The sequence below is a fragment of the Lethenteron reissneri genome, chromosome 72 (genome assembly GCF_015708825.2).
Source record: "Lethenteron reissneri isolate LAM-NWPU_2019-01 chromosome 72, ASM1570882v1, whole genome shotgun sequence".
NCBI classification, from domain to species: domain Eukaryota; kingdom Metazoa; phylum Chordata; class Hyperoartia; order Petromyzontiformes; family Petromyzontidae; genus Lethenteron; species Lethenteron reissneri.
Window position 1 is genome coordinate 1,522,599 of NC_083850.1, and position 19,190 is coordinate 1,541,788.

General features: G+C 51.8%; 2 protein-coding genes across 7 annotated transcripts in view; one reads left to right on the forward strand and one right to left on the reverse strand.

Annotated features, from left to right (window-relative positions):
• The window catches only part of LOC133361317 (zinc finger protein 91-like), a gene marked incomplete at its 3' end in the record, with an annotated part of 1,159,662 nt that overhangs the window by 159,917 nt on the left and 980,555 nt on the right, over positions 1 to 19,190 (forward strand). The gene's annotated exons all lie outside the window — the stretch shown is intronic.
• TTC39A (tetratricopeptide repeat domain 39A) overlaps positions 6,944 to 19,190 on the reverse strand; it is a 44,042-nt gene continuing 31,795 nt past the window's right edge. For 4 of the 6 annotated variants that reach the window (XM_061580178.1, XM_061580177.1, XM_061580181.1 and 1 more), the window contains 3 exons: positions 14,987 to 15,104; positions 13,978 to 14,103; positions 6,944 to 8,890 (listed from right to left, as the gene is read on the reverse strand). In XM_061580178.1, coding sequence (XP_061436162.1) covers positions 8,791 to 8,890; positions 13,978 to 14,103; positions 14,987 to 15,104 — 344 coding nt within the window. In that variant the 3' untranslated portion in view covers positions 6,944 to 8,790. The remainder of the gene's footprint in view (positions 8,891 to 13,977; positions 14,104 to 14,986; positions 15,105 to 19,190) is intronic. The other 2 variants (XM_061580182.1, XM_061580180.1) reach the window with 1 other exon arrangement.

The following is a 19,190-nucleotide window of genomic DNA, read 5'->3' on the forward strand; positions in this document are numbered from 1 at the left end:
TCCCGAGCTCCTATAATCACCCCCGCCATGTTGGGTGGGGGAAGACGTCACCCGCGGTGGTTGCACCCCCTACCTAAGATGGCTGCGGGGGAAGCTCGTCACGTGGTCCTCCAGTCACTCCGCTGTTCCTCAGGGGGAAGGACCCCCCCCTCCCCCGCCATGTTGGGTGGTGTAGGGGTCCCGTCCGCCATGTTACTCAGGGGGAGGAATCTCACATCCGGCTGTGACGTCACGTCCGGGAACGTGTTCATCAGAATCCAAATCTCCACTTTAAAGTGGAGGAGGAATCCGGTGAGCTAAGAAGCTCTTCGCTAACAGATGTCCAGTAGGGGCACGGGGTAGCAGAGCGTTATAACAACATAAACATAATCTAAATATAGGCGTTGGTTGGCTACGTCGGGTAGTGGAAGGTTTAACGACACATTTATATAGTGATAGGCAGAGGTGGGACAAAGTCATTGTTATGCAAGTCCAAGTCGAGTCTGAAGTCATCAAATTCATGACTCGAGTCTGACTCGAGTCCAAGTCACATGACTCGAGTCCACACCTCTGGTGATAGGTTTTTACCCTTTCAACTGGTACAAAAACTGACACCTTTATACAAGCATTATGTTTGCAATAACCACAACACAAGCAGTCAAAATGCAAACAAAAAGAAACAACTCTTGTATAAAGGTATCAGTTTTTTGTACCATTTGAAAGGGTAAAAACCTATCACTATATTTTGCCACTGGTAAAGGAGGTGTCATAGTGACACATTTATATTTACGCGACCTAACCCCCCTAAAAACATCTGTATTATAGTGTATCTCCATATATATAAAAGGCAAAGTTGTGAATGTGTGTCTACTCTTTGTTTTTTTCGGTAAAGTCACGTAGGTAAAACAATAAAATAAATGAAAAGAACTAAATTAAATCATTTATTTTATTTTATTGATTGTTTTACCTACGTGACTTTACCGAAAAAACCTAAGAGTATAAATCCTTGCAGTCACAAAAGCTTCAAATCTAGAATGTGTCTGTTCACGCTTAAAACACTGGCACCTGCTAGATTACATCATCGTCCATCAGTCTGACCAAAAGGAGGTGCTAGTGACCTTAGCCATGCGTGGGGTGGAATGCCGGACTGATGACCGTATGATCAAAGCCAAGCTCCGCATTGAGATCTGTCAACACCATCCAAAGAAGGCCCCAAATAAGAGACTGAACTGCAATGCCCTCAAAAATCCAGCTGTCACTAACAACCTGCGGCGTCTCCTCTCCGACCCCAACACCACATAGACTGAGCTGCGCACAGCCATCCTCGAGACAGCCTCCGAATCAGACCGGGTACACCAAAAAGCGTCACCAAGACTGGTTTGACGAAAACGCTCCAGACATCCACACACTACAACAGAACAAACGTCAAGCACACAAAGCCGTCCTGTCCAACCCAGACTGCCCCACTCTGCAATCCTTCCTCTCCAAGGTCAAAGCAGAGTCCCCCCAGCGTGCTGTCCGTGCCATTGAGGACACCTGGTGGTCCAAAAGACAGATGAGATCCAAAGCCTTGTGGACACAAACAACACCCAGGGGTTCTGTGATGCCATCAAAGCCCTCTATGACCCCCTAAATCGAGCCATCACCACGGTCAGGTGTGCTGATGGCAACACACTTTTCAAGGCCCACCAAAATATCTTGGAGAGATCGGCAGAGCACTTTGATAATCTCCTCAACCACACCAACCCCACAGATCACCTGCTCATCCGCGACGCACTCCCTGATATGCTGCCCATTCATGAACTTGACACTCCACCACAATTTTCTGAGGTCCACCAGGCAGCCAAAGGCCTGAAAAACAACAAAAGTGCTGGTCCCATCGGCATCCTCGCTGAGATCGCCGCTTGCACCTCATCAAGTCCATCTGGCTGTCCCAAACCATCCCACAGGAATGGAAGGATGCAAATATTGTAGTTATCTACAAGAAGAAGGGTGACAAACGGCTTGCGGCAACAGCAGAGCCATCTCCCTTTCAATCGCCGGGAAGGTCCTCGCCAGGATAAAGCCCTACCTGCTCGCAGAGTACCTATCCGAAAACATTCTCCCAGAATCCCGGTGCGGCTTCAGGAAAGGCAGGAGCACCAGGATCTTTGTGGCAAAGGAACTGCAGGAAAACATTTCTAGGCGCAAAAACAAAGACCTCTTCATGGCTTTTATCGACCAAAGCGTTCGTCACCATCGACCGTAATATACTCTGGCAGCAGCTCATCAAACTTGGCCTGCATCTTAAATTTCTGAGCATTCTAAAACAGTTCCATGAAGGAATGCGTTCCAGAGTGGTGCTGTTGGTGGGCTTCAATCAGAGCCCTTCAACGTGGAGGTCGGGGTCAAGCAAGGCCATGTTCTGGCTCCAGTCATATTCAACACGGCTCCTTACTGCCATCACAAGCCTGTCACACAACTCCCTCAACTGAATAGATGGAATCCAGCTACAGTGCCGTCTGGATGGAAATCTCTTCAACCTAAGACGCCTCCAAACCCACGCAAAAACCAGAACCCAACAGATCTTTGAATCGCAATATGCAGACGACTGTGCACTCCTGGCTCACACCCCAGAATCCATGCAACGCGCCCTCAACTGGATCTCCTCCTTCTACCGCTCCGTCGGCCTCCACATCAATACCCAGAAAACAGACATAATTGCTAAAATCTCATCCGCGTCCACCTCACTCCCTGCCTTCAACATTGGGTGTGTTCACCTCAAATCGGGACCCCATTTCACCTACCTCGGTTCTGCTCACTTGATGACGAAATCGACACTCGCGTCAACAGAGCCTCCACTTCCTTTGGACGCCTTCGGGCCAGGGTCTTCAAAAACTGTAACCTCAAGACCCACATCAAGGTGGAAATTCACAACGCCGCTTGTGTCTCCACCCTGCTCTACAGCTCGGAGATATAGACCCCTGTATAGGCGGCACATTAACATCCTAGAAGCCTTCCACATCAGATGCCTCTAGCGCATCCTCGGGCTAACCTGCAAGAACAAAGTTCCGCATACTGAGATCCTCACCAACACCAAATCGTCCTTGCATTGAAACAAGCGTGGTTCAGGACATCTCCGCTGGCTCGGCCACGTGATGCGTGATCACCGCAACCCCCGCTAGGACAAAAAAAGCGCTTCGAGGACCACATCAACGAGCCGCTGAAGCGCTGTAACTTTAAACCCTCCAGCCTGGAACCCCTGGCGCTGGACATTTAAATTTCTATTATTATTTCTATTATTTTATTATTTACTTACTTTTACCTACGTGACTTTACCGAAAAAACCTAAGAGTAAGAGTATAGGGCCACCTGTGCCAGAGGGGTGTTCAGCACCTGGAAAGCCACAGTCTCACAGAGACTCGAGCAGGAGAGAGTCTCGTGGCAGGGGAGAGTCACGACCCTGGCGTGGGGGAGAGTCACGTGAGACCTCCTTTGCCAGTACCACAATGTGAGAAGAGGTTTTTCCCCTTTTTTTCTGGCAACTAAACAGGTTTGTTAAGATGTTAAAACAGCAAACTGAAACCTTTTTTACGAGGAACCTGTCTGCATTAACCACAATGCTTGTGGTCAGAAAGCAAACAAAAAACGAAATAAATTAAATAAAATCTAGATTAGTTCCAAAGAAGTCCAACATAGTCTAGCGGGCGACCCGAGGTAGATTCCTGATCGCGGCCACCAGCAATGATTATCTGAACCGGTTCTGGGCCTCCCCTAGGTCGACCCAGCCTTAAATGAGTACCTGGTGCAGTGTGTAAACGTTGCTATTAGAGAGACAAAGGCGTCCTGGGCATGGTGCGAGCCACCTACCCCCTCGTGTGCCGTGCCGGCATTCATAGTTGCTGCTACTCGCTAAGAGCACTTGCTCTTACAGTTTGTTCAGGCTATACGGGGGATCTTTGTGCTTTTGTGTTGTATCTGTATTCGGTATACAGTCCAGACCTCCCCAGAGACCCTGGTAGACAGAGGAGGTATTCTGGCTGAGGAAAAAGCGACAGGCCCACTCTCATCGTCGACAGCATCCCACGTCGGAGAATGAGGAGGCCTTCGCTCGGAGGTTCGGAGAGCCGTGAGGCCCTGCAAGGATGGGTGGTGGTCGCGGGTTGCTGAAGAGATGGAGTCTGCCCTAGTAGCCCGCAAAGCCAAATCACTCTTTAACTCCATCAAAAAAAGTAACTTTCAGCACCATGCCTATCACCATTCCTTAAGGGAAAGAACGGCGATTCGATCTCAGACATCCCAGCAACTGGCCTGCAGGTTTGCAGATCATTTCTATGGGGTCCTCCTGGGGGTGAGTAACTCCCTGAGCACAAACAACATCATTAGGCAAGGTGGGCGACGACTACTGGGGCTGCGATGCCTCAAATATTGGCAGAAGCAGCCTACATGCCCAGCCACCGCATGCCCAAGCAGCTTCACTTTGATTGGATGGTGGCGGGCTATACGGGCATGGCACAGGCTGCAGAAGATATGGCCTGATGGGTGAAGGAGTGGGTGGGTGAGTGGGTGGCATGGGTGAGAGAAGAGATGGACTAATGGGTGAGTGGCACGCGCTAGAGAAGACATGGTCTGATGGGTGAGTGAATGGGTGAGTGGGTGGCAAGGGTTAGAGAAGAGATGGACTGATGGGTGAGTGATTGGGTGGGTGGGTGAGTGACCGAGTGGCACGGGCTGGAGAAGAGATGGACTGATGGGTGAGTGATTAGGTGGATGAGTGGATGAGTGACCGAGTGGCATGGGTTGGAGAAGAGATGGACTGATGGGTGAGTGATTGGGTGGGTGGGTGAGTGACCGAGTGGCATGGGCTGGAGAAAAGATGGACTGATGGGTGAGTGATTGGGTGGATGAGTAGATGAGTGACCGAGTGGCATGGGTTGGAGAAGAGATGGACGGATGGGTGAGTGATTGTGTGGGTGGGTGAGTGACCGAGTGGCACGGGCTGGAGAAGAGATGTACTGATGGGTGAGTGATTGGGTGGGTGGGTGAGTGACCGAGTGGTACGGGCTGGAGAAGAGATGGACTAATACGGTGCAACAGGATGTGGAGCCGCGTGGACTTGCCACAGACATTCAGTAGGGGTTGCGAGCTTCAGCGAGTTACGACCACGTGTAGAATCGTCACACGTTTAGAGGATTTGGCTGCTGCTCTCAATATCCATGCGACGATGATGATGACGATATCAGCCACTTCGCTGAGCTGATATTACTTGTGATAGCCGGGTCGCTTCTGACAAACGGAGTTACACAGAAGCTCAGTGGTATAGCCTTACCTGGTAAGATAAAGAAAAAAGTTGAAAAGTTTCAGCTGACTTAAAACATTCCCACTTAAGTCCAATTTACTTTTATTATTATTATTTTCCAGGGCGTAGACAGAGCCGGAGAGAACACGCAAAGTTTATTGCAAATTTGTATCACCCATCCACCCCCCAAAAATATATATAAAGGTAATCGCGATAAAATAAGAGCAGCAGCATCAGCAATCATCAACAACAATCATATCACAGAGCGTAGTGTGATACGTTTGGGGTAGAGTGGTAAGGGGAGAGTGGTAGGGGTAGAGTGGTAGGGGTAGAGTGGTAGGGATAGAGTGGTAGGGGTAGAGTGGTAGGGGTAGAGTGGTAAGGGTAGAGTGGTAGGGGTAGAGTGGTAGGGGTAAAGTGGTAGGGGTGGAGTGGTAGGGGTGGAGTGGTAGGGGTAGAGTGGTAGGGGTAGAGTGATAGGAGTGGAGTGGTCGGGGTAGAGTTGTAGGGGTAGAGTGGTAGGGGTAGAGTGGTAGGGGTAGAGTGGTAGGGGTAGAGTGGTAGGTGTAGAGTGGTAGGGGTAGAGTGGTAGGGGTAGAGTGGTAGGGGTAGAGTGGTAGGGGTAGAGTGGTAGGGGTAGAGTGGTAGGGGTGGAGTGGTAGGGGTGGAGTGGTAGGGGTGGAGTGGTAGGGGTGGAGTGGTAGGGGTAGAGTGGTAGGGGTAGAGTGGTATGGGTGGAGTGGTAGGGGTGGAGTGGTAGGGGTAGAGTGGCAGGGGTAGAGTGGTAGGGGTAGAGTGGTAGGGGTAGAGTGGTAGGGGTAGAGTGGTAGGGGTAGAGTGGTAGGGGTAGAGTGGTAGGGGTAGAGTGGTCCACCCCTACTACCACTCTACCCCTCTCTCCTCCCCGCGTAGCCATTATGAATCCAGGGTAGCTTGACGGGAATAATGATCTCAACCGGTAACCATTAACCGGTAACCCTTAACCGGTAACCCATAACCGGTGACCCATAACCGCTAGGAGCATCTGCAACTTTGCAGGTTGCACTGTTAGAAATTCCACCGTGCAGTGTGGTGAGTGGGTGAGTGATGAGGTGAGTGGGTGAGTCGGCGGGTGGGTGAGTGAGTGAATGAGTGAATGGGTGGGTGAGTGGGTGATGGGGTGATGGGGTGAGTGGGTGGGTAGTGGGGTGAATGGGTGGGTGGTGGGGGGGATAAGTGGGTGGGTGGGTGGTGGGGTGGGTGGGTGAATGGGTGAGTGATGGGGTGAGTGGGTGGGTGAATGGGTGAGTGAGGGGGTGAGTGGGTGGGTGAATGGGTGAATGGGTGGGTGAATGGGTGAATGGGTTGGTGAATGGGTAGGTGGGTGAATGGGTGGGTGAATGGTTGAATGTGTGGGTGAATGGGTGGATGGGTGGGTGAATGGGTGAATGGGTGGGTGGGTGGGTGAATGGGTGAATGGGTGGGTGAATGGGTGAATGGGTGGGTGGGTGAATGGGTGGGTGGGTGAATGGGTGGGTGAATGGGTGGGTGAATGGGTGGGTGAGTGGGTGAATGGGTTGGTGGGTGAATGGGTGAATAGGTGGGTGGGTGAATAGGTGAATGGGTGGGTGGGTGGTTGAATGGGTGAATGGGTGGGTGGGTGGGTGAATGGGTGAATGGGTGGGTGGGTGAATGGATGAATGGGTGGGTGAATGGGTGGGTGAGTGGGTGAATGGGTTGGTGGGTGAGTGGGTGAATGGGTGAATAGGTGGGTGGGTGAATAGGTGAATGGGTGGGTGGGTGGTTGAATGGGTGAATGGGTGGGTGAATGGGTGGGTGAATGGGTGGGTGAATGGGTGGCTGAGTGGGTGAATGGGTTGGTGGGTGAATGGGTGAATAGGTGGGTGGGTGAATAGGTGAATAGGTGAATGGGTGGGTGGGTGGTTGAATGGGTGGGTGGGTGAATGGGTGAATGGGTGAATGGGTGGGTGAATGGGTGGGTGGGTGAATGGGTGGGTGGGTGAATGGATGAATGGGTGGGTGAATGGGTGGGTGAGTGGGTGAATGGGTTGGTGGGTGAGTGGGTGAATGGGTGAATAGGTGGGTGGGTGAATAGGTGAATAGGTGAATGGGTGGGTGGGTGGTTGAATGGGTGAATGGGTGGGTGAATGGGTGGGTGAATGGGTGGGTGGGTGGGTGAATGGGTGGGTGGGTGAGTGAATGGGTGGGTGAGTGAGTGAATGGTTGGGTGAGTGAGTGGGTGAGTGGATAACCTTAACCGATAATCTGTTATCAATAACCAATTACCAATAACAATAACCAATACTCCGCCATCGATAACACGTAATCAATGACCGATAATCAATAACCAAAACCAATAACCGATAATAACCGATAATCAATACCGGTCGCATTGTATCTCCACGGTAAACAGTGTCACTGAACCGATATTTCGCGATCACCCCATGTAAACATCACACTTATCGACCCAGCAGTGACACCCCGCGCTACAGACAGAGGGCAGCAATGGCACACAGTGGTAGTGTCACACAGTGGCAGTGGTACAGTGATAGTGTCGTACAGTGATACAGTGTCACAGTGGTACAGTGTCACAGAGTGGTACAGTGATACAGTGTCACGGTGGTACAGAGGGTAGGAGTGGTACAATGTTACAGTGGTACAGTGTCACAGAGTGGTACAGTGAAACAGAGTGGTACAGTGTCACAGTAGTGCAGTGACACACAACAACTGCCATTCACCACTAAGTGAGAAGTAGCGTTGCCATGGCGCTTGTGCCAGCCTATGTTAACGGGATATAGGGGCAAGTGCTGTTAGCGAGCGGCACCTATGAAGGCCAAAACGGCCGCCTTTGTCTCCCTAGTGGTGATATTCACACCCCGCACAAGGTACTCATTTTAGGCTGAGTCGACCTAAAGGAGGCCCAGGACCGGTTCAGATAATCGTCACTGGTGTTGGCCGTGAGCGAGAATCGAACCCGGTCGCCAGGTTCTTAGCGCAGCGCTGCACCACCGCTCCCCACTGACACACATAAAGTGGCACACAGTGACACAAACAGTGACACACAGTGACAGACACAGTGACACACAAATACAAAGATCCCCCATATAGCCTTAACAGACTGTAGGGGAAAGTGCTGTTAGCGAGCACCTATGAAGGCCGGAACGGTACACGAGGGGGTGGGTAGCCAGCACCACGCACTACCACCTTTGTCTCCCCAATGGCGATGTTTACACACCGCACCAGGTACTCATTTGAGGCCGAGTCGACCTAGGGGAGGCCCAGGACCGGTTCAGATTATCGTCACTGGTGTTAGCCGTGAGCGGGAATCAAACCCGGGTCGCCTGATTCATAGCGCAGCGTAGCGCTAACCACTACACCACCGCTCCCCTGACACACACACAATGACACACAGTGAAACAGTGACACACACAGTGACACACACACACACAGTGACACAGTGACAAACACACACAGTGACACACACACTGACACACAGTGACACACACACAGTGACACACACAGTGACACGGCTACTACGTCCGATCCCCTTCATCGCGACGCTTCATGGCGTTGAGTGCAGCGTGGATCCGGAAATGCAGCCTTGACTCCAGAGAGTACTTCTTGTAGTTAGTCCTGACACAGTGACACACACACAGTGACACACAAAAAAAACAACAGCCATTCGCCACTAAGTATCGGTGACGTCACCACGACGCTTGTGCCAGGCTATGTGCACGTTGAGGCCACGTGAAGTGTCGAATGCCCGCTGGCATGAGGTCACGGGGCAGACCCAGGTGCCACGGGTCGACTGACTGAGACGACTGGCTGATGTACCACCTGTGCCCCCTACTGTGCCAACTTGCTGTGGTTTAGTCACCCGGCACTCCGCTCGTTGTTGTGAGCGTCGCTCCTCCACCCTCTGTTGTTGTTGGAGGACGACTGCCTCCAACTGCACAGTAGCACACTTCATGAGCCTCCTCCACAGAGGCCGATCTTGACACCGCTGGTACCAGTCATCAACAAGTCCACTCAGCTGCACATCCTCCTGTACCACATCACTCCATCTCTTCTCTATCCTGTGACGCGCCCGTTTAGCCCCCTCGATCCAGCCAAACAAAAGCTGTTTAGGCATGCGGTGGCTGGGCATGCAGGCTATATGACCCAGCCAACGCAGCCTTGCCTGCGGGAGGAGCTCACCGATGGGATTTGTGAGCTCCTCACACAATCCAGCCTGGTTAAACCCAGGATGGATCGTAGGCAGGCCAGCCTAAATGTTTCTAACCGGCGAAGTTCCATTAGGGGGGTCCACGTTTTGCAAGCATAGAGAAGGGAGAGAATGACTGTGGCCGAGAAGACCTGAAGCTTTGTGCGGAGTGACAGATCAGATAGCTTCCACACAGCGTTATGCAACTGATGAAAATATAATCCAGCTCGAATTATACGGAGTGAGACCTCTGATGTCAAACCGGAGCCGGTCATGACCACAATACCCAGGTATGGGAAACTCTCCACTCTCTCCAGAACTGCCCTATCACCAATTGGGAGTTGTAGGGGTGGAGTGTCCGATGGTACAAAATACCCAGGCAGGTGCTTAGTTTTGGTGGGGCTGATGGTAAGGCCCCACCTCTTATTGGCAAGCTCCAGGTTCAGCAGCAGTGCCTCCAACTCCTCCTCTGAATGGGCAGCAATTACCAGATCATTGGCATACATAACATGGTTGAGCAATAGGGAGCCATCCCTTGACCGCACCCGGGCATCAATTAGCCTCCCATTGTATCTGTACCAGATGTAAATTTCTCCGGTACAGCTATTGAAGGCTTCACGAACTACCGGTCGAAATAGATATTAAATAATGTGGTAGACATTGGACATCCCTGTCGCACCCCAAGGTGAACAGGAAATGGCTCCGACTCCCGGCCACGTAGTTTTACTCGGGCCCGCTCACCATCATGAAGGTCCTTAATGATCGTGAGCAAAGGGTGAGGGACTCCGAAAGCACGAAGAATGACACACGCACACAAAGTGACACACACACAGTGACACACACACAGTGACACACACACAGTGATACACGCACAGTGACACACACACAGTGAGGCACGCAATGACACACACACACATTGACACACACAGTGATAAAAATACAAAGATCTCCCATATAGCCTTAACAGACTGTTGGGGCAAGTGCTGTTAGTGAGCACCTATGAAGGCCGGAACGGCACACAAGGCAGTGGGTGGCCAGCGCCACTACCGGCAGCCTTTGTCTCCCCAGTCGTGATGTTTACGCACCGTACCAGGTACTCATTTGAGGCTGAGTCGACGTAGGGGAGGCCCAGGAATGGTTCAGATAATCATCACTGATGTTGGCCGTGAGCGGGAATCGAATTCGGGCCGCCAGGTTCGTAGTGCAGCTTGCTAACCGCTACACCACCGCTACACTCCTGACACACACACATACATAGTGACTACACACAGTGACACAGAGACACACAAAGACAATTACCAAGATCCCCCGTGTAGCCTTAACAGACTGTTGGGGCAAGCGCTGAGTGTTCCAATGATCCTGAGAGCAAAGATATCGGGTGGTAAGGTCGAGGTCCCAGAATAAGTACGATCAAAGAATTCCCAGTGTACCCCCCCCCCCCCATCCTGGCCAGGTGGAGCTGTAGCTTTGTGTGGCAAACTCGCCAAGCAGAAGGCCACTCGGAATTGAAACCTCAACAGCTCCTGTGGTTACCATAGCCGTCCCTAGCTCGCCGAGCCACTTGTTAGATAACCCTGAGCCGAAAGAGTGGGATCCGGAGTGCGCGAGCTGACCTACACTCTAAACAAACTATAGCATCGCGGGTGGGAGGAAGAGGAAAGTCCTAACGGCGACAGGAGAGGGGGGAGGCGGAAACGGGCGGTATAAGAATGGCACTGGCAGCCACAGCTTTGAAGCTGCATGCAGGCGGCTTGTCCGTATTGGTCGATTGACCGTTGACCAGAGGCAACAACATCCGGCAGCACCCCGACCGACCCTATCAGCTTTTTCTAGGTACAGCAACTGCTCGCTCCTGATGTAAACAGAGGCCCAAACAACAAGGTGGCCTAAACAAATCTTTCGCTCAAACTCACCCAGTTGGCTCGAACTCGCGGCCAGCGGAGCCCATCTCTTCATGCGATTCAGACAGAAACCAAACTTGTCAAAATACGCACGCCGCAACCTTCGCACGGCGACGATAGAATCGTATGAAAGCGACCGACCACAAAGACGCTGCTCGGTGCTCCTGTGGCAAGGGAGCTCGCCTGACTAGACATCGCAGCACTCAGAGAAGTTCGCTTCGCAGACCAGGGATCCCTCTGAATGAACATGGGGTGGGCTACATCCCCTTGTTCTGGTCAGGGAAAGCCAGTGAGGGGAGACGCCTGTCAGGCGTCGCCCTCACGATGAAGAACACGATGGCCCTCCAATTGGCCATCCAGACCGCCCGATGTCTCTACGACTACACATTCAGGGTAACCAATTGGGCCACCATAATCAGTGTTTATGCACCAACTCCACAGGCCACAGGCTGACCAAGACATCAATGAAGCATTATTTTATCACGACCTCAGAACTCTTCTCCAGGGGGAGGAGGTGGGGGGTGACCATAAAAACAAGCTTATTGTGATGGGCGACGTCAACGCAAGAGTCGGTCAGAACCGTGACCTCTGGAGGGGAGCCCTCGTAAAGCATGGGATTAGCAAGTGTAGCGACAATGGTCGTACGCTACTGGAGCTCTGTGGAGAACACAACCTCTGGATATAAAACGGAAGCTATAACACTGTGTGGAGACACCCGCGTGCTCCAAGCACTGGCCTCTACTGGATTGCATCCTTGTACCCCAACAGGGGACATACTACACGCACACACTTGAGTGTCGGCTGCTATGACAGACAAAAGTCACCCTCAGGATCAAACCAATACCCGAGAAGACTCGCTTTTCACCATTCAATTGGCCCTCAGGGTTGCCTTCACCCTGACCGGTTCGTTCCCATGCCTCCCCCAGCCCCCGGTCCTCTTCCTCCTACGCACCCTAATTCCTGACCCGGCTCTGGCATCTCACTTTCTATGTGCACATGACCACATCTCTCACCCCAGACCTCCGCTGTTTTCCTCCATCAGCTCAACTATCCAGCCACCAGACACTCTGCCCCTACCACCCTTCAACTACCCTCATCCATGCCCATTTTTACCACTTCACGCACGTGCCCCATATCCCACTGCCTCTCATCCACGTTGCAAACATCGACACCCTCACTCACCATCACACTCCACATTATTCTGCCTTACCTACCCCAGCAAGATCTGCTCCATTTCCAGCCCCTGTCCCTCCATACATTCCTTCACCTCCCTCACTGGCCGCCTTCGGCTTGAATTTTAAAGTGCCCTGGAAAGGACGCAAAAGAAATCCGAAAACTAATCAAATAGAATCGGTCTTCACCCCAAGAAGCTCCAAGTAGAAAAGACTCCCCCTGTTAAGGGACAAATTCTAGAAGAAGCTCAAGACTGGGCTCAGTGAGCATCAAGACACCGGGCACGGATGCAGACCCTGAACAGCGGTGGAAAGATCTCAAAACAGCACCCGACGACGCAGCTGGTGAGGTGGTTGGCTTACCAAACAAGGAAACACAAAGATTTGTTCGATGAGAACAATCCGAAAATCGAATCGCCTCTCCCGGATTTAAATGGTCCACCGTCATTCCAGATTACTCACCCGTCCCAATGACCAAGCCGGCAAAAATCTCCATACAGCGCTGCATGCAAAACCTTGCCAACGAAGCTGAGAGTCACTCATAAAACGAACCGGTTGACAGACTGCGCCGAAAGGACGCAGCTGTATGCAGACACAGGGAACACAAGAGCATTCTATATAATCCCTATGCTCAGCGTGTGGATCCTCGCACCAGACACAGGCTCCTCGGACAAGGCCCCCACTCAGGCCCAGACTGGTCAGGAGTTCAAATTGCATCGCCTGCCACAAAATGTGGAAGTCAAGGATCGGCCTGCACAGCCACCAGCGCTGCCTGCCGCCAACTAACTACATGGACCTCACATTCCTCCCTGATCTTCGCAAGCGAAGAACCAGACGATGACGATGAGTGGGTGAAATAATGAGGGGGTAGGTGAGTGGGTGAGTGGGTGGGTGATTGGGTGCGAGGGTGAGTGAGTGTGTGGGTGAGTGGGTGAAAGAATGAGTGGGTGGGTGACTGGATGAGTGGGTGGGTGAGTGGGTACGTGGGTGAGTGGGTACGTGGGTGAGTGAGTGCGTGATTGAGTGGGTGAGTGAGTGGGTGAAAGAATGAGTGGGTGCGTGAATGGGTGCATGGGTGAGTGAGTGTGTGGGTGAGTGGATGAAAGAATGAGTGGGTGGGTGATTCGGTGAGTGAGTGTGTGGGTGAGTGGGTGAGTGGGTTGGTTAGTGAGTGAGTGGGTGGGTGGGTGAGTGGGTGAGAGTGTGGATGAGTGAGTGGGCAAGTGAGCGAGTGGTGAGAAAATAGGTGAGTGGGTGGTGAGAGCATGGTGGTGAGCAAGGTGGTGAGCGAGGGGCCTAGCTCACCTGACGTTCTCCAGGAGTTTCCGTGCCTCCGCTCTCCGCTCACCACTTCTGTGCTCCATGAGTGAGTGAGTGGGTGCATGCGTGAGTGGGTGAGTGACATGGCAGTGAGTGAGGTGGTGAGAAATCTGCCCAGCTCACCTGGCGTTCTCCAGGAGTCTGCGAGCCTCCGATCTCCGCTCATCACCGCCGTGCTCCATGAGGAGGAATCCCAACTCAAACATTGCGTTAGGTGCCAAATATTGATCATGGCGCAGGCGCTTCTCCCTGGCACACGGGGTACAGGTGGGCAGCAGTGTTAGTCTATGGGGAGCAGTGGTAGTCTATGGGCAGTCTTAGTCTATAGGCAGTGTTGAGTCTATGGGGGGCAGTGTTAGTCTATGGGCAGTGTTGAGTCTATGGGCAGTGTTGAGTCTATGGGCAGTCTTAGTCAACGGGTAGCAGTGTTAGCCTATTAGAAGCAGTGTTAGTCAATGGGTAGCAGTGTTGAGTCTATGGTCAGTGTTATTCTATGAGCAGCGTTAGTTTATGGGTAGCAGTGTTAGTCTATGGGCAGTGTTGAGTATATGGGCAGTGTTGAGTCTATGGGCAGTCTGAGTCAACGGGTAGCAGTGTTAGCCTATTAGAAACAGTGTTAGTCAATGGGTAGCAGTGTTGAGTCTATGGTCAGTGTTATTCTATGGGTAGTGTTAGTCTATGGGTAGTGTTAGTCTATGAGCAGCGTTAGTTTATGGGTAGCAGTGTTAGTCTATGGGCAGTGTTGAGTCTATGGGCAGTGTTGAGTATATGGTACAGTGTTGATCCTATAGGTAGTGTGGAGTCTATGGGCAGTGCTGAGTCTATGGGCAGTGCTAAGTCTATGGGCAGTGTTGAGTCTATGGGGCAGTGTTGAGTCTATGGACAGTGTGGAGTCTATGGGGTAATGTTGAGTCTATGGGCAGTGTTGAGTCTATGGGCAGTGTGGAGTCTATGGGGTAATGTTGAGTCTATGGGCAGTGTGGAGTCTATGGTGCAGTGTTGAGTCTATGGGCAGTGCTGAGTACTCACTATGGTGGTGTGTGTGGTGGTTGTAGTGGTAATAGTGGTAGTTATGGTAGTTTTGGTTGTGGTAGTTATGGTAGTTAAAATAATTGCGGTCGTGGTTGCTTACTGAGCGTGGATTTGTGTGAACGCCTCCTCGGCCTCGGAAAGTCGTCCGAGATGTTTCAGGCACACCCCCTTGAGCAGGAGTAGCAAACAGGTGTCGTCCACTGCATATTCACCGCCTCCTGCACAACCACAATCAGAACTACAACCACCACAACCACCACAACCAACACTACTAATAACCACCACAACCACCACTATTAATACAACTACTACAACCACAACCACCACTACTAATACAAATATTACCTACCATTACAACCACCACTACTAATGCCACTACAACCATCACAACCACCACAACCACCACTACTAATACAACTGTAGGGGTGATTGTCACTCACCATTCAGCAGGCCTGTAGTTCCATTTATTGCCAATAGGGGGCAGAGGCATTACCTCGCCAGGGCAAATGTCCATGGGCCAGAAAGGGGCCAACGGCGGATCCCAGTAAACGGATCCTGGGACACATTCCCCAGGCCCCGGGTGTGGGGGGGGGTAACCGGGGGAATTATGTCACCTTCCAGGATGGCCCAGAGTGTTCCAGAAAGAGGGTGTGGCTAGGGCGGAGCAAGCCACGAACGAGTATATAAGCCAGAGCACTCAGAGCTCTGGCTCGGTTATCTACACGCTGAAGACTGAAGACCGGGCTGGAGAATAGGACCCTGGACCCCAAGCTCCACAGTCCTTCTAAGGGCCGGAGCTCAGTGAGGTCGGTGGTCAGGACCCACGGACCAGGAGGTTAGGGTCAGTTAGCCTCCCCTAGGTCCCAGCCGGAGGACGATAGGGAACGGGTTAACAGTGTTAGGTCCCGTATAGTTCGGAGGCTGTAGCTCCCTAGGTATCGGGTGAAGGGACCGATATACCCTTAGTGATAGGGACTGTGTAGTAAAGACAATAAACAACGTGTTGCCTCATAAGATGTTTATTCGTCAGTATTTACAACACTACTACCACCACTACAACCACCACTACTAATACAACTACTACCACTACAACCGCCACTACTAATAACCACAACAAACACCACAGCTAATACACCTACAAACACCACAACCACCACTACGAATAATAACTACAACCACCACAACCACCACTACTAATAACAACTGCTACCACCACAACCACCACTAAAAATAACAACTACTATCACCACCTCTACCTCTACCACAACCACCACAACAACAACAAAACTACCACTATCACTACAACCACTACCACTACTACCACAACCATTACAACCACTAAAACCACCACAACCACAATAACCACAACCACTACTACCACAACCACAATAACCACCACTGAGAGGGTGAGTGATTGGTGAGTGGGTGAGTGAGTGGGTGGCTGAGTTGATGGGTGTCTAGGTGTGTGAGTGAGTGGGTGGGTGAGTGGTGGGTAATTGAGAGGATGAGTGATTGGTGAGTGGGTGAGTGAGTGGGTGGCTGAGTTGATGGGTGTCTCGGTGTGTGAGTGAGTTGGTGGGTGAGTGGTGGGTAATTGAGAGGGTGAGCGATTGGTGAGTGAGTGGGTAGCTGTGTTGGTGGTGTCTGGGTGTGCGAGTGAGTGGGTGGGGGAGTGGTGAGTGAGTGGTGGGTAATTGAGAGGGTGAGTGATTGGTGAGTGGGTGAGTGAGTGAGTGGCTGAGTTGATGGGTGTCTAGGTGTGCGAGTGAGTGGGTGGGTGAGTGGTAAGTGAGTGGTGGGTAATTGAGAGGGTGAGTGATTGGTGAGTGGGTGAGTGAGTGGGTGGCTGAGTTGATCAGTGTCTGAGTGTGTGAGTGAGTGGGTGGTGAGAAAAAGGTGATTTGATCTTTTAACCCTAAGAACTAGTTTTCAGGTTTGCTGAGCATTTATGTGAGGTCGTGGGGGAGGGGAAATCCCTCAACCCAGAAAACATCATGGGGCAAAGTGGTGATGACCCTGCTGGGGCTGCCGTGCCTCAAATATTGGAAGAAATAGTCACCCCCTATAAGTGGCTGGCTGAAGTACCATCTGTTGAGGAAGTACAGTAGGCAATCCCGAGTCTGAGAACTGGAAAAGCACCAGGCAGAGATGATCTCTCAGGCGAAATGCTTAGGGAGGGTGCATCTGCGTGCAGACTGCCCAATATGACGTCATAACAACTGTCTGGATCACTGGACGGGTTCGGCAGGATTGGAAGGATGCCCTGGTGGTCGCCCTCTGTAACAAGGGGGACCACACAGACTGTAACAACTACAGAGGCATCTCACTCCAGTGTGCCGGGAAAGATCCTGGCATGGATTATTCAACATCGCCTTGCTAGGCACGCTGAGGAGAGGCTTATGGAGCACCACTGTGGTTTAAAACCAAAGCGGTGAGGCACAGATGCCATATTCTCTGTCAGTCTGCTACAGCAGAGGTATAGTGAATTCAAACATGACTTACATCTCTGCTTTATTGACCTGGTCCAGGCCTATTAAACCATCAATATGCCTGGGCTCTGGTTTGTTCTTCGTGCTTTTGGAGTCCCTGAACCTCTGCTCACAATCATTAAGGGCCTTCATGATGGTGGGCAGGAGTCAGAGCCATTCCCTGTTCAACTTGGGGTGCGACAGGGATGTCTCTTGGCTCCTACATTATTGTACATCTTTTTCTACCACGTACTTTGTGAAGCCTTCAATAGCTGTATTGGAGGAATCTCCATCTGGTACAGATACAATGGGATGCTGATCGATGCTTGGGTGCAGTTAAGGGATGGCTCCCTATTGGTCAATGATGTTACGTATGCCGATGATCTGGTAATTGCTGCTCACATAGAGAAGGAGTTGGAGGCACTGCTGCAGAACCTAGAGTGTGCCACTAAGAGGTGGGGCCTTACCATCAGCCCCTCCAAAAAATAAGCACCTGCCTGGCTATTTTGTGCCATCAAACAATCCACCCCCACAACTTCCAATTGGTGATGGAGCAGTTGTGGAGAGAGTGGAGAGTTTCTCATATCTGGGCAGTGTGCTTATGATCAGCTCCGGTTTGACATCAGAAGACTCACTCCGAATCAGTCGAGCAGCATTATCTTCACATCGAATGTGTAAAAATGTGTGGAAGCTACCTGGTCTGTCGCTCCACACGAAGCTTCAGGTCTTCTCTGCCATGGTCATGCCCTCCCTTCTCTACACTTGCGAAACGTGGGCCCCCCTAAAGGAACATCTTTACTGGTTAGAAACATTTAGGCTGGCCTGCCTACGATCCATCCTGGATTTAACCAGGCTGGATTGTGTGAGGAGCTCACAAATCCTCGAAAGATCTGGGCAAAGTCCCATCGCTGAGTTCTTTAGGCAGGCAAGGCTGCGTTGGCTGGGTCATGTAGCTGGCATGCCCAGCCACTTCATGCCCAAACAGCTTTTGCTCAGCCAGACAAACGGGCCAAACGGGCACTACATGGGCTAAAGTGATGGAGTGATGTGTTACAAAAGGATGTGGAGCTGAATGGACTTGATGATGACTGGTGCCAGCGATGTCAAGATAGATCAGCCTCTATGGAGGAGGCTTGTGAAGTACGCTACTGGGCAGTTAGAGGCATTCAACCTCGAGTCACAACGAAGGGCGGAGGAGCGACGCTCACAACAATAAGAGGAGCGCTGGGTGGCTAAAACACAGCAAGTTGGCACAGTAAGGGGCACAGGTGGTGCATCGACCAGTCATCTCATTCGACCCGTGGCACCTGGGTCTGCCCCGTGACCTCCTGCCAGCGGGCGTTCAACACTTCACGTGGCCTCAACGTGCACCTAGCCTGGCACAAGCGCTGTGGTAATGTCACTACCACTCATTGGTGAATGGCGGTTTCTGTTGAGTAGGTGAGTGGTTGAGTGAGTGGGTGAGTAGGTGGTTGAGTGAGTGGATGAGTGTGTGAGAGTGAGTGAGTTGGTGGGTGAGTGAATGAGTGGCTGGGTGTGAGTGGGTGGGTGAGTGAGTGAGTGAGTGGGTGAGTGAGTGGGTGGTTTGGTGAGTGGGTGGGTGGATAGGTGAATGGTGAGTGAGTGGGTAGGTGAGCAAGTGGATGAGTGAGTGAGTTGGTGAGTGAATGGGTCAGTGAGTGAGTGGGTGGGTAAGTGAGTGGGTGGGTGGGTGAGTGAGTGGAAGGGTGGGTCAGTGAGTGGGTGGGTCAGTGAGTGAGTGAATGGGTCAGTGAGTGAGTGGATGGGTGAGTGGGTGAGTGAGTGATTGAGTGGGTGAGTGAATGAGTAGGCGGG